Source organism: Perna viridis, chromosome 2 (assembly GCF_037379345.1).
Source record: "Perna viridis isolate PV_CMFRI_1.1 ecotype Kerala chromosome 2, ASM3737934v1, whole genome shotgun sequence".
Classification (NCBI taxonomy): Eukaryota; Metazoa; Mollusca; class Bivalvia; order Mytilida; family Mytilidae; genus Perna; species Perna viridis.
The window spans coordinates 57,933,313-57,947,429 of record NC_142446.1 but is presented as its reverse complement, the minus strand read 5'-3'; the positions used below and the strand labels follow the sequence as shown (position 1 = coordinate 57,947,429).

The window sequence follows — 14,117 nt, the reverse complement described above, 5'->3', positions numbered from 1 at the left end:
ACTGAAATGTCAAGATCATCACGTTTGTACATAATGCATCATCTACATAACGGACACCGAAATAACAAAAAGTTTCGTTTATACTATTACAAAAGGTTTTGAATATTAAGAGCCCACATCTGACCCAAGCCATTTATAGATTAGGATTTTTTACATTAACGCTTTTAAACGGCTTAGTTGTATGCTCGACTGACCTAGCCATATAACGTCACTGTATGGTTTATGGCATCAAATAAATGATAGAAGGGCATACTTTCAACTCATTATGTAACATAAATTGACTTACGAACACACATGTTATTATTAATTATACCCTAAGTAGGTCTTGTGCTGAGATAATACGTTGGGATACCATGTGGTATGTCAAGACTAGACAGTAAAAAATTTAGTGTCTTTTGCATACAGACACGGTGATTTTGGCAGTTTTGTCTGTTAGTATGACGACATAATTGCCATGAATTCTAAATATAGGGAACATATAAATTAGAGTATGTTTTTGAACTCACTGACGTCCTAACGCGTAAAATTCGAGTGGCCAGTAATAACTTAATCGAGGCTTTGAAGAAGCAGGTTTCTTGGCCTCTTCTATCTCCTTTTAGTTAATTTCTTTATTATCAGAGGTAGTCGTAGAAAATAATGGCAGTAAAAATACCTATACTGCTACAACACTCTCTAAAGAAGAGATAGTGGAAAACCATGAATTTATGCTATCCTCTTTAGGTCTCTCTACAAAAGACGATGATTGTGATCTTCCGCCTATGTACTGGATTCCTAAACTCTTTACAAAAATCCATGCAAACAACGCTACATAGCTGGATCTGCAAAATGTATAGCCAAACGACTTACAAAGCTTTTAACTTCTATACTCAAAGCTGTCAAAGACGGTCTCCAGTCCTACCACAACACTTGTTACTGTCGCAGTGGAATTAATTCAGTGTGGACCCTGAAAAAATTAGAAGGATCTTCTGGAAACTCTCAGTTTAAGATTACTATCAGAAAACAATAGCATTTAAACCTATGATTTTTCAAATCTTTATACTTCTATCCCCCATACTCAGTTAAAATCCCGACTCACAAATATTATACATAGTGGTAACTCCACAAAAGACGGTACACCTAGATATAAATATTTAGTTCTTGATAGAGACTCCTCGTACTTTGTAAAAAAAAAAGCAATTCCAAATCATCTTCCAAATATACCGAAGAAGCTGATTTTAAAATGCTGGAATTTTTCAGCGACAACATATTTGGCCAGTATGGTGGACGCGATTTTAAACAAATTGTGCTCCTCTACTTGCTGATTTATTCCTTCACTTTTATGAGGTTGCATTTATAGCTGATCGGTTCCGAAAAGAAGGAATATCGTTTAGCTAGATTCTGTAATTTTAATTTCAGTTTCTGCTATAAAGATGACGTAATATCGTTAAACAATTCTAGTTTTCGGTGATTTTATACATCGCATATACCCCACGGAACTTGAGATAAAGGATATTACAGATATTGTGAAGTCAGCCTCATATTTTGACCTACACTTAGAGATCGATGGTAAAGGAAAACTATTGACTAAACAATACGACAAATGCGATAACTTTTCATTCCGTATTGTCAACTTTCCTTCCATCTGTGTTTCAACATCCCTTCTGCACCTGCGTATGGAGTTTTCATATCACAACTCATACGTTATGTCAGAGCGCTAGACTACCTACAATTAGGCTTCAGGAACAGGTTATGTTGCTTCGAGATTGAAGTTATCAAGACAGAAGTTTTATGGTCGTCATCATGAACTCATGTAAGTTTAACATTACAAACAGGTACATTGCAAATTATGAATGAACTTTATTTAGTACATCATTCATAATTCATTTTAATTATAGAATTGTTACAGGTCCATCTTGTTCATAGACAAACCAATCATCAGATCTGAAAGTTCAGTAGATTTGACAGCGACGTTCTACTCCTATTCGAAATCGTATTAACCCATAAGGATATATCAAAACCAATCACTAACATCAGGTACTAAATACTCCATAAAAACTTCTGAAGATTATTTATAAACGATGTTCTACAATGAGGTAGTTCCATTAAGTGGTTTTATTTCCACTCTAAGGATATCTGGATATGACGAGTATGATGCCGGATAGTCCAAAATTCTGTCTTGTTTGTTTCGGAAACAATTACAGTAGGATTTCAGGTAACAACTTTATGATTTGTTAATATGTTTTACGTTCACTGATATTAAAACGGATTGGCAAGAATGTTATATACTTATATGATCATTAAAATATGACTGATATATAATTCAAAAGAGCATATTAATGTATAAATACAATAGTATATTAAGAATTGGAGAAAAACTTACCATTACATATGGCAAAAGTAAGAATAAGAAAGAGAGGTGAAGACTTACGCATAAAACACAAAACGATACGTTTTTCATTCGATATTTTCCTCTGACACTTTAGATGAAAAAGCATAACATCATCCTTTTGAAACAAAAATAACTTTAAAAAAAGACGATGAATACTTCAGCGTTACGAAACAAAACCTGCATATATCGAATTCAAAGAAATAATAAAATTAGAATAGCTTATGACATTACACTTTTAAAAATTCTATGTTAGGTTGAACAAGAGATTGCACGCTCACAGTGGTGAGTAATAAATATTAGGATATGCCATTTTAACAAATCTATAAGATAATTTGTTAGCTTCTTATACAAGTTGAAAAGTAATTAAATAGATCTGCATATTTTCCGTTTTGTCTAAAGAAAAATGGGGTTTTAATACAACTCTACGAATATACACAATACAATACAATATAAACTTTTTTTCAGCAATGGATACTTCTCAAAAAACGTAAGTTAAAATCGTACAAAGAAAAAATGCAAGATCATCCCAATTAAATTTTGTGAGTGACTATTTTTATTCCGTTTATTTCTAGACAAGCAGAGGACACTTACCCTATCCGTGCACCTGATCCATGCTCCCAGTTTTTAGTGGAGTCCGAGTTGCTCATTTGCTTTTGTTACTTTGTATGTATGATTTTAGTTACTGTATGTTCTTTGTTGTGTATGTCTGTTTTCCATGTCTGGTCTTTGTCCCTGGATTACATTCTTTTGATTACCGCTATAACCTTGGTTCCCTTGATTACACTTTCAATTATAGCTTGCTTCTACCAAACAAGCACTGGTATAAACATACTGTGTGGAGCTTTCTGTCTTACATTGGACTTTGAATAAAAAAAAAAAACTGACGTCGAGCAGACACTGAAATTAATTGTGTGTTGTGGTTTTTGCAAACTATTGATATGTACTTCCTTTTATTTTAGTGCCGAAATTTACGACGAGTTAGGGATGAGGAATTTATCTAGCGTGTATGAAACTGTTCAATAGTTATCCACATAAACAGTAACGTTGTTTGTTTTTATTATACATCATAATGTATATTGTATCTTGAACATTGTTTTATCTCAAAGTATGCGGGTACAAACATTCTTTCCAATTTTGCAAAAATTGCTAAAACTTCATGACGTCAACGATAAAAAAGCCATTAACACCGAATAAGCTTTGCTATATACATGTATTAATAAAAACGGTATAAAATGAGTGTTAGAAGAGAGATACGGTTATTTTTTGTGTTTTTTTTTTCGTTTTTTTTTTAAATAAAATGTTATCTTTCTTCTGCGTCGATTAAAATTTTTAGGTGTTATATTAAAGTGTTGGCCCTTAATTTCCTTTTTATGTTTTTGCATGATACATATTAAAGTTAACAATTACCAGCACTCAGCCAGTGATAGCGCCAACTACAATATAATTCAACCTTAGTAGCATTTTATAAAAATCAGACAGGAAGTGATTTGTGCACGTCAAAATATTGTTGATATGGATGATTTTGTTCACCATCAATCATCTCTACCAAAGGCAGTGTCTGAATCTAGACTAGTACTTAATTCGCATAAATAAGAATGCAAAACCCCATTTACTAAGTTTGGTTTATTTTAGGTAAATATAGTTTGTCTTTGGATGGAACTAACATTAGTTAAAACTGAACTGCTTTTCCCTCTACAAAAGATTGCACTGCTTTTTCGGAAATCTTTGCTACGAGTAGACATTCCTCTTTAGTTACCAGTGGTTCAGTCGAACCTAAAAAGGATAATGAAAATAAGAATAGTATTCTATTTACACCAAGTCTTACATTCAAATTATGTATACTGTAGCTTCGTATATTCAATTTTGCCCTTTTTATCTTTAATACTGTGGCAGATAAATTCCTGATTTTCTGTCATGTGCAGTATTTCTGGCAGAATATACACTGATATAATCGGCAACTTTAAACCAATTTGTTAGCGATTACTTAAATTGCCATAATACCAATGATAATAGAAGTTTGTATTTCCTCATTTTTGACAATACAGTGTTTTTGTATAATTTTTAAATACATATCCTTCGAAGATGCTTCATAACACGGTTAAAGTATTATTTTTGCGGTGTACTAATTTTCGCAGTGGACAAAAAAGAGTGCAAAATAGTATTCGCGAAATTGATTTTTAATACTATATAACGCTGATCATTTTTGAAACAACGAAAATTGATACCCGCGAATATGCCAACTTGACAGAATCCGTGAAAACTAGCAACCGCGAAAATTAAAACATTTTTTAAGTTGACACTTAAGTTTTATATAGAAAAAGTGACCTGGAATAATTCGTATTAGCATTTCTAGTAAAAACGCCAGAAAATTTGACTTATTTGTCTAATTGACAAATTATCGGAACTATATGTATTATACATTTATTTAATTTGGATCTCCCCAATTACTCAAAAATGCCTAAAACTAAACGTTTAAGGTCTCAGAATATTTACATTACTTCTTAATTATAAATACAAACCATCCAAACAGTCAACAAAATGAGTGATGAGGTATTCAAATGAGCTGTCAAATCTTTGTGGAAACGAATAAAATAATGGACGGAGCTGGGCACCGGAAGAACCATCCATCACGGAAGTTGATCGTCTAGGAGATTCTCCAGACGCCATACCCTTGGAACCAAATATCTGAAAATACATGTATAATTATTAGCAATAATTTCCAATTGTTCAGATGTTTAAAGAATACACATATATATATATAATTGCTTTTTTTGTATCCAGAAGAAGCTTATCCAATTGTTTACCAAATGAAAATAATAAAAGCTTAAGATTAATGTAAATATTTTACCATTGTTTTTTTAGGATACATACTCAAAGAAATAATTATTGTGTGTGCATTTGGAGATGTGAAACAAATGTGTTTTTTTAATATAAAATTATGTGATTACACTTGGTCCAGTAAATAGTTTACACGAGTCTTGTGCTACTTATAAATTTGTATATAAAAGATCAAAAGCATATTGGGATACGTACTAATACAAGAAAAAATATGTTTCAAATTTAAAAAAAAAAAAACATTATCAAAGCTTGTTAATCACTGGTGTCTCTGATCAATACTATGTAGAGCGCATTTACCTCCAACCGGATGTCGTATCCATACGCAGAGTCACGTGATAGGTCTAATGTGCACATGGTTCCATCTTTAAACTTTAAGGTCACAATGGCGGTATCGGGTTGTTTTGCAGACTTTAATTTTGGATCATGTATATGCCCAATTGTGTATACTGACTCGGGTTGTTGGCCATTGGTCATCCAAACCATCATGTCGAAATCATGAACACCAAGATCTGATACTATATTGCAGCCTTCTTGGTCTGATGTTTGAAATAATATTCAATTGAGTTAAAAAAAGAAATAATAGCGTTCTCGTGATCTTTTAGCTTCCAACGCATTTGGCTCTAATGTCGTTGATGAGAGGTTTCTCGTAGAAACACGTGGTTAGCATACATGTACTTAAACAATTTGCAATATTTATATGGTTGGCACTTTTGTATTGAATATGGTATACATTTTGTAACATTTATGAATTTTAACTGACTTGTCTGGTTAATCAATTGCAGACTAATTCAGTTCTACAGTATCGCTTGTTCTTGCGGACTTTTATGTCTTTGACAATAGAAAGTTTCTCAAAATTTCACACCTGCAACTGCAATGCAAAATTAAAGGACATGCATCTAAGAACTCATATTCGAACAAAGTGTAACTAAGTATAATGGGAACAATGTGCATTGTCTCACAAAATCGATCTGCATCCAATACTAAACAGAACAAAAAGTACACTCCTTGAATCTTTTCGTAAAAGGCATTTTTTCAAACAGTTCATAATTCTGTAGGATGACATGAATGGGTGATAAACGTTGTTACATGTAATTTACAAAGATGAACGTGTACCTGTATTCAGCAGAAATTCATACGAAGGTTTAGGGGAGTCCCTATCTGTCAATTTCATCAGCTGAATATCGCCTACAGTTCCTTCCCTAACGGCCTTCCATATATCTTGAAATAGGGGATCAAATCTCCTGGAAGAAGCATATTGAATAAAACTACTTTGACTTTTAACAGTAAAATAATCTATCCTTGTTACCTGCATGCCCCAGTGTTCAGCGGAGTCTTGGTAACTCACTTACATTGTTGCTAATATGTGTCTGTTGTTATGGTTATTTCCTGTTCATTATTGTGTGTGTATGTATGTATGTGTGTGCGTGTGTTTTTTTTTGTATAGTCGTTATCCCTTGATTATGTTTTTTTTATCCTTTTTTCTCTTTGATTTCACTCTTTTAATACATATACTTTTGTGTAAATAAAATTTACATTGCCACAAGCTTAGGCTAGTCTTAATGTTATGATTATGTACCCTTGACTCATCCTAGATCATCGAAGTGCGATTGTTCTTATAATTTATAAAAATGTAACGCTAATGACCGAGGATATAATATTGAATAACTCCTAGATTGTCACAGATGTCCGTTGCTTTCTTTTAAATCCTATTTTTGCTATAATTTCATGATTTATATCCAGCATTGATGACATTAATAGCACAGCAAATAATATATATCTTGATATAACGGCAGTTTTTTTTAGTAAATCATTGTGATTTAAGACAACACTAGTTTGTTAATATGTGATATATGGAGGTTCGTTGACAGGGAAGATTCATTTGCAAACACTAAACAGGGTTAGGTTTCTCCACTATTAATTCTACGACGGATGCAAATTGTATTCAGATATGTTTTTCATTAACTAATAAAATATGATACATATTAAAGATTGTTTATTCTATGAAATAATGGTATAATTGTAAAATTAATAACTTTGAACGAAGTTTACACTTAATTTTTGAACTCAAGGAAGACAAGCTATAAGGCATCTTTACAAATCGAATGTAGACAGTGTTTATAAATTTTAACATTTAAGCTCGGCACTTTTCATTCTGAATCCAAATTTAGATTACTGACAACTTGTAAATAAGCATATTTTATATAATTATCAATGGAGATTAACCTGCCAAACGAATAGTCCCTATATATATGTATTTCCAATTAGTAAAAATATTTTAGCAATAAGTGCTGATATGTTATAAAATTTGTTATAAAATTTGCTAAGACTAAATCGGTGTCTCACAGCATTTTATAGGTTCAAACTTTTCATAGTATTTTTTTAGGGATGTTCGCTGCTCATGTTCAGTCATTTCCGGAAGTTTTCGCACTCCACTGGTTTTATCAATTTCATACCATAAACATTTTTTGTCTAGTGACCCCTATACTTTTCTTTCCATAATTTCATTAAACACACCTTTTTGCGAAGTTTTTCATGAAATTATTGTTATTTCTGTGGGGCTTTTAATAGATTAAACCCACTAAGACAAAACCTTTGGAAAATCAACAGAAATCCCTTTCCCGCAAAATTCAAATGCTTATATCTCATAAGCGAGCGCAATTGCCCATCATTTTTTCTTCACATTTGCTTTAGCGTGAAAAATCTTACAAGATTTCATCACACTTTGAAATCTTTCTTATCTTTAAACAGAGCAACGAACATCCTTAAAAGTCCTATAGTGCTATAAATAATACTATTAATTTTGAAGTTAAAAATTCTATAAAACCGTTTCGCGAAAGATTTTATATCATCATTTATAAACAAATATAGTCAAATTCTTCGTAATATTCTGAATATCATTCTGCAATATAACCATACCATTGAAACATTTTTTTTAAAAAGTTTTCAGTTTGTTATACGTTTCAAAGGTATAAAAAATACTTTTTAATACTTTTGTCACAAGTACTAATGTGGCTTCACAAAGAAAGACGTTATTCACAGGCAAAAAAAAAATGTTTTGCAATGCATTTAAAGGAATTTTTCATTATATTATTAAAAGTTAATCTTAAGTTTTGTAACCATCCTGGATCGGAGCTATTAAGTAACAGTCTATATAAAATTCAGACACTGTCTATGGCAGAGTTGATTCATGGTGTAGAAAACCCCACTGAACACAAGACACCTTTTCGGTCTATATATATCTTATTAGATAGTTTTACGTACACTAAGATAATCATTACTGATCTATATTTTTAAAAAAAAAACCATGCATTCATATCAACCAATTAATACTGAAATCGAGAAATGATAAATCTTACTAAGTTCTAATTGCATACATAACTCTATATATTTTTATTTCGAAAGTGCAACAACCGAATAACTAAAGACTAGCTAGCTTTGTGGTCTGTAACTAGGTTTGAAAGTCACGTTCTAGTTTCTTTTTCTATGCTTGTGAAACCTTGGAGTCACGTGACCAGACTGCATAAGACAGATTGTGCCGCTGACAAGTTTCTCGTGGGAATCAGTTCACATCGAATTGCGGAGCATTGGAGCATTCTATTAGACTTGATACCTATTATATAATACCTTTATTCAATGCAGGGACTTTATATAAGTATTATGTACTCCCTGTTCGATGATGCATTACAGGAATCTACCATACATGATACCATTATAGAATGATGCCTTAGACGAATCTGTCATAAAGTATATTGTATAATACAATTATAAAGATGCCGTAGAGTAATCTATCCAACATTGTATAAAGGTATTTTATAAAAGTATTATGTATGAAAGATTCCGCCAAAGCATCATGTCTGATAGATTCCTCTAAGTCTCCGCGATTTTCCTTTGAGGGAATCTATGTGGACCGATTCCTCCGAGGAACATGTAAGCGTGACAATCTGTCACGTGCAACCAGACTGTTTCTAAATTCGAAATAAGATTTTTTCGATGTATCGGACCTGACTAACTCTTATCTGGTCTGTACATAATTATTGATTTACAGTTTGATACCGTTGATATCCAGTAACAAGAATTCTGTCATTCTTCTCCGCAGTTTCGTAACATAATTTTATTTCGTCATAAGTACTTCCAGTAGGCTTTTCTGTCAGCACATGTTTTCCTTAAATAAAGGATACTAATAAAAAAAAAATTACGTAGTTGATCAGAAAAAACCTCCAGGCAATATTCAAAAGAGGACAAATCAAGTTAACAATGGGCAATATCAAGACAAAAACCGGAAACAAAAAACATGCAATCATTTATTTGATTGGGATCAAGTGTGTGCATTTACATGATTGTACATGTATAATTATCTTTAAAACTTATTGGAAATAAATAAATATGAAGGTTTACTTGAACTGTTCCAAGGTATTATAACCATATAGAATAACTAATTCATAATATCATTCCACGATAAACGAAAGACAGTCCTTAAAACTGTGTACAGGATTTGACATTTGAATTTGCCAATCTACTATTTTCTGAGCAGACTCCAAAATAAATACTACACGTTTCCGTCAAAAATCATCCAAAGGTTGCTTTTTACAGGGGTGTGTTGCACATACCTCGCAGCAGCACCAACTGAGTCTGCTAAATAAAAATAGCATGAATAGCCTATTCTATTCCCTAAAAGAAATTCAAAATTAATTAACGTCTTTGCTTATAAATAGGTTTAAGCAAAAATATTCCATTAGTACCAATTGAGCCTGCTCAGAAAATTAGCAAAATTCACTCGAAGGGTCTATTGGGTAAATTCTAAACATACCTTTATTCAAACTCCTACATATATAATCAGCGTGTGTTGAGGTTGGTGTAAATACTAAAACAGCATCCAAACTAAAAATATTTAAAAAAATAACGGAAATACCGGAACATAAGTATCGAAAATACAAAAAATACCTGTTTTATATATTGTAAATTTCGTTATGCTGTACACGTGTTTAAGGAGTAACCTCTCATCAGCAGCATTAAAATCAAATATGTAGGATGATCATTAATCATAATATTAGTTGTATAGAAGAAGTACTCATAACCAAATCTATCGAAAGAAGAAGCCAAATCCATCACTGAGAGGTTCTACCATATGCAACGCAAGGAATGAAGCCGCGGTGTTTCGGAGAACATTCGTTAAGGGTTTTAATTATCCATTGAAGCCAGGTACATGTATAACAATCATGGATGTAGAAGTACATATATGACTTCAAACTGTTGTACACATACAGGACCCAGGAACTTGATCAAACTATCAAATATACAGCCCGACTAATATATCGTGTTTATTTACTAGTCAGGCCGTATATTTGAAACATTTGTAGTGGGATCAAGTCCCTGTGGATAGGACAACTAGTCATAATAATATTAGGTTTCCTTTCACAAGTTAAGGTAAGTCAATAAATTTAATTCACATAAATATTATAACTAAGACCAGACGAAGTTACATAAATTAACAGAAAGACACAGAAACTGAAGACTGAATTGGCAACCCAGACTGTACTGAAACCTTGGATTGAAGAAAAAGACCAAAGCCGTGGGTCCACGTGCTGAGATATCGCGGGATGATACAGCATGTGGTACATAGTTAAAATGTAGCCAAGTCCATTCATCATATCTGTTCTAGCTATTCCGATTGTGCATTAATTTATTCGGGGAAAACCTCAGATATTAAAGGAAGCAGTGCTACGTACAGTAGAAGCACAACATACAACTTACTCTACGGTACGTATAAGAGGGATGGGTATTGGGATTTTGTAGTAGGGTATGGGGATTCCGAATGAAGAGAAGGGAGAAATCAGTTTAAAAAATGTTCTTTTTTAATATGGAAAAAAGCTGTAAAAGTATTAACTTTTGCGGTTTAAACAAAATGATCAGCATTATATATTGTTTAAAATCAATTTCGCGATTTTCTGTCCACCACGAAAATAGCGAAAATTAGTACACCGCAAAAATTAGTATGTTTACAGTAATTAAATATAAAATTCAGACACTGCCAATAGTAAAGTGATTTATAGTGTAGAATAACCCACCGAACAAACAATGTTTTTTCGATCTGCATATCCTATATATTTACATAAAGATATTTATTTTTGTATTCAGATCTGCACTTTGGAGAAAATCTTACATTTATCTTCCACTAAAACCAGCCAAATCAAACAAAATCAAGAACGATAACTCTTGCAAAGACCTAATTTCATGTACAATCTATATAATTTTTATCTCAAAAGCGCAACCTCCAAATGAAAAACTAAGACTGGTTATGTGATCAGTAAGTTATCTGAACAAGGAATAAAACTGAATTTGGTGGGTTTTTAACATGCATAAATCACCTTCTGTCTGAGTTTTATAAAGACTGCTACTTAAAAGTAACTGCTGATAATGTAATAGGGACGGAGCATTAGAGATGTCCTCCAAATCGTCTACATGGCTGTTTTTTCTGTCAGAAGTGGATTTGTAGGTGTGTTAGTAAACATCATGTGTTAATGGAAGTTTCGCATATTTCTGTTGGTCAGCAATACATAACGGTGCATTATCAATAAAGTTAAATGTTAGCTCTGTTCCTCATCGGCAGAGCCTAAAATCATACCAAAATATACATGTAATATAGAGAAAATGGAATGGGGATTCTAAAGCTATGGGGGAATGGGGATGGGGACTTTGGAGAATGGGAAATGGTATATGGTGTAATTGTAAAGTTTATACTATCCATTGTATAGGCTTTACCTGTCATCTTCTAGCAATTTGTCAACGTTTGATGAAGGATAAAATGAAATGTCGTTGAGAAAATAATCATCCCGAACTTTTGAAAGGGCTTCTTCAGAATCGTCAACTATCCATTTGACTGATAACTGTCTATTTCGTAAAACGTTTTTAATGTGAACAGAACTTGCTATACGACCAGCACCTACAATTCCTACATTGTACTGCCTGCGTCTGGCTCCACCGCTTTTGCTCGCCGTGCAGTAGGCTGATGTTATATGATGTTGATCCTATTCAAGTTAAAAAAAAATAAAACAAACATGTGTCATTAACGATTTAATATGGAGCAATACATGCATATCGTAAGCAAGGTGGATTCGGAAGTTCGGACATTCCCTTGGAATCAAAACCTGTTATACAAATTTAAAACAAAAACATCTTAAAATTTGTGAAGCACTATCAATATCAGGGAAATTTTGTCCAAATAACCCTTACCCTTCCGAACCCCTTAAACTATCTAGCTATTGGCCTTTTGTACGATCATAGTTTCTAGGATATCTATATATTGGTTTAATTGTTATATTTTACGTGCATGCCACAAAGTTGAAGAAACGCGTGCTTTAGACAGACGTACATGATTTTATTCCGAGACAGATTGCTTATCTCCGGGAAGAATAAATACACAAAATGTACAAGTGTATACCGGATCCAAAAAAAATTCCTAAAAGTTGAGATGGGGAAGGCAACTGGTTTTAAACGGGTGTGTGGTCCAGTGATTACCAATTTTTTGTACATAATCAACCATCACTCCAGACATGTACATGTAATGGTGTTGATGTCTCAAAGCTACATTGGAAGTGTGTATACTTTCAATCTGCATGTACAGACACATTGTTAATGTTTCGTACCCTTTGACATGTTCAAAATGTTATTATTCCCTTCCTAGCTTTAGAATGAATTTAAGTTGCGACGCTAGGTAAGGAGGAGGTAAGCGCTTTAATTTATCCACGCAGATCGTGCTAAATAAATCTACATGTATGCATCATAAGTGATTTAAGATAACCATGCATAGTCCCATATTTCAAGAAAACTGACTTGGTTGAAAAGTATTGCTATTAAATTTGAATACAAATTTATATCACTGTCACATGTTGACTTACCTTCCAATAAAATTCATTTGCTGATTGCTTAAGGTTCGAAACGGGAAGTCGTAAACGTTGTACGAGTCTCGAAAACACCATCTTTCTTGACCTAAATGATTGTGTTACCTAGATCACTCCAATCTGTAAACATTGTAAATATTGAAATCTTAAACAAGCAGGGTCAACATTTAGATCGCTCTCGCTGTTAAAGTGTGTGTGCAGGTATAGGTCTGGCATTTAAATCGTTTGTATACACACATAGTTAACCGACATGATATGGTGATATGATATACATGTTTTCTTAACCAGATCTCTATACATAACATAAATTACCAAGAATGAAATCAGTGAAAACTCTATTAATTGTCTTAGATGTAAGTCCAGAATCATATACATGGGTGTTTTATAAAACTAACCTCAGCATGATACCAAACTCCTTAATTCAAAAACTGCTTCTAAATGTTAATAACAAATGGAATACTGTTCTTGAAGATTTGACACCATCTCTTACCATCTTGAGCCTATTCAATGGTTTAGTTAACTTATGGCTATCCGTGCTTTGTATATAGAATAATATTGGGTAGGCATTGCCTAAATCAGCCAGCACCGTGAGCTTTACCATACGTGTACCATATGTGCGAGACTTGTAAAAATAATAAAAGACAGTACATAGAGGGGTGGGGGGTCAACCCGGATGAAAATGCTTGCTTCGCAAGTGCAATATTTTTATTTATATTTAAGCAGCAAACAAAATCAATATTTCTACCCTCTTTCCCTTCACTCTGAAAATGGTCAATAACTTTATAGCATTTCCCAATACTGTACATTTTTTATCCCTTAAGGGCATCTCTAGCAATATCGATTTCAGTTTTGCCTGTCAGATCAATCTGTACAGATACCAGTAATAATACAGTTCTCCAAGGATGGTGGAAATATTTTACACATAGCATGTGACGTAAACAAAATGCAGACGACAGCTGCAAATTCTAAACAAGAAAATGATTGCCTTTCCTATCTTAGAAAAGCTATGCTTC

The 14,117-nt window shown here is 32.9% G+C and overlaps 1 protein-coding gene across 3 annotated transcripts; it reads right to left on the bottom strand.

Moving 5' to 3' along the window:
* Positions 1-3,976: 3,976 nt before the first annotated feature.
* On the bottom strand, positions 3,977-13,712 carry LOC148626222 (uncharacterized). 3 transcript variants are annotated; one of them, XM_088570049.1, is made up of 9 exons: positions 13,595-13,712; positions 13,102-13,224; positions 11,966-12,231; positions 10,014-10,084; positions 9,260-9,368; positions 6,320-6,447; positions 5,504-5,742; positions 4,888-5,053; positions 3,977-4,141 (listed from the first exon to the last, which is right to left on the bottom strand). In XM_088570049.1, exons 2-9 carry the CDS (start codon positions 13,180-13,182, stop codon positions 4,038-4,040), a joined length of 1,164 nt encoding a protein of 387 aa, XP_088426175.1. In that variant the 5' UTR covers positions 13,183-13,224; positions 13,595-13,712; the 3' UTR covers positions 3,977-4,037. The 3 variants fall into 3 exon arrangements, with proteins under 3 accessions (XP_088426175.1, XP_088426177.1, XP_088426174.1); XM_088570051.1 differs by lacking the exon at positions 13,595-13,712 and adding an exon at positions 13,500-13,518; XM_088570048.1 differs by lacking the exon at positions 13,595-13,712 and having other exon boundaries at positions 13,102-13,275.
* Positions 13,713-14,117: the final 405 nt, after the last annotated feature.

Bases quoted from the DNA above. Each gene is read 5' to 3' on its own strand.
- LOC148626222 (XM_088570049.1), bottom strand. From the start codon at position 13,182: ATGGTGTTTTCGAGACTCGTACAACGTTTACGACTTCCCGTTTCGAAC. The intron at 12,232-13,101 runs GTAAGTCAACAT...TAACTTGAATAG, and splicing joins CAAATGAATTTTATTGGAAG to GATCAACATCATATAACATC. The intron at 5,054-5,503 runs GTAAATGCGCTC...ATGTATTTTCAG, and splicing joins GATACGACATCCGGTTGGAG to ATATTTGGTTCCAAGGGTAT.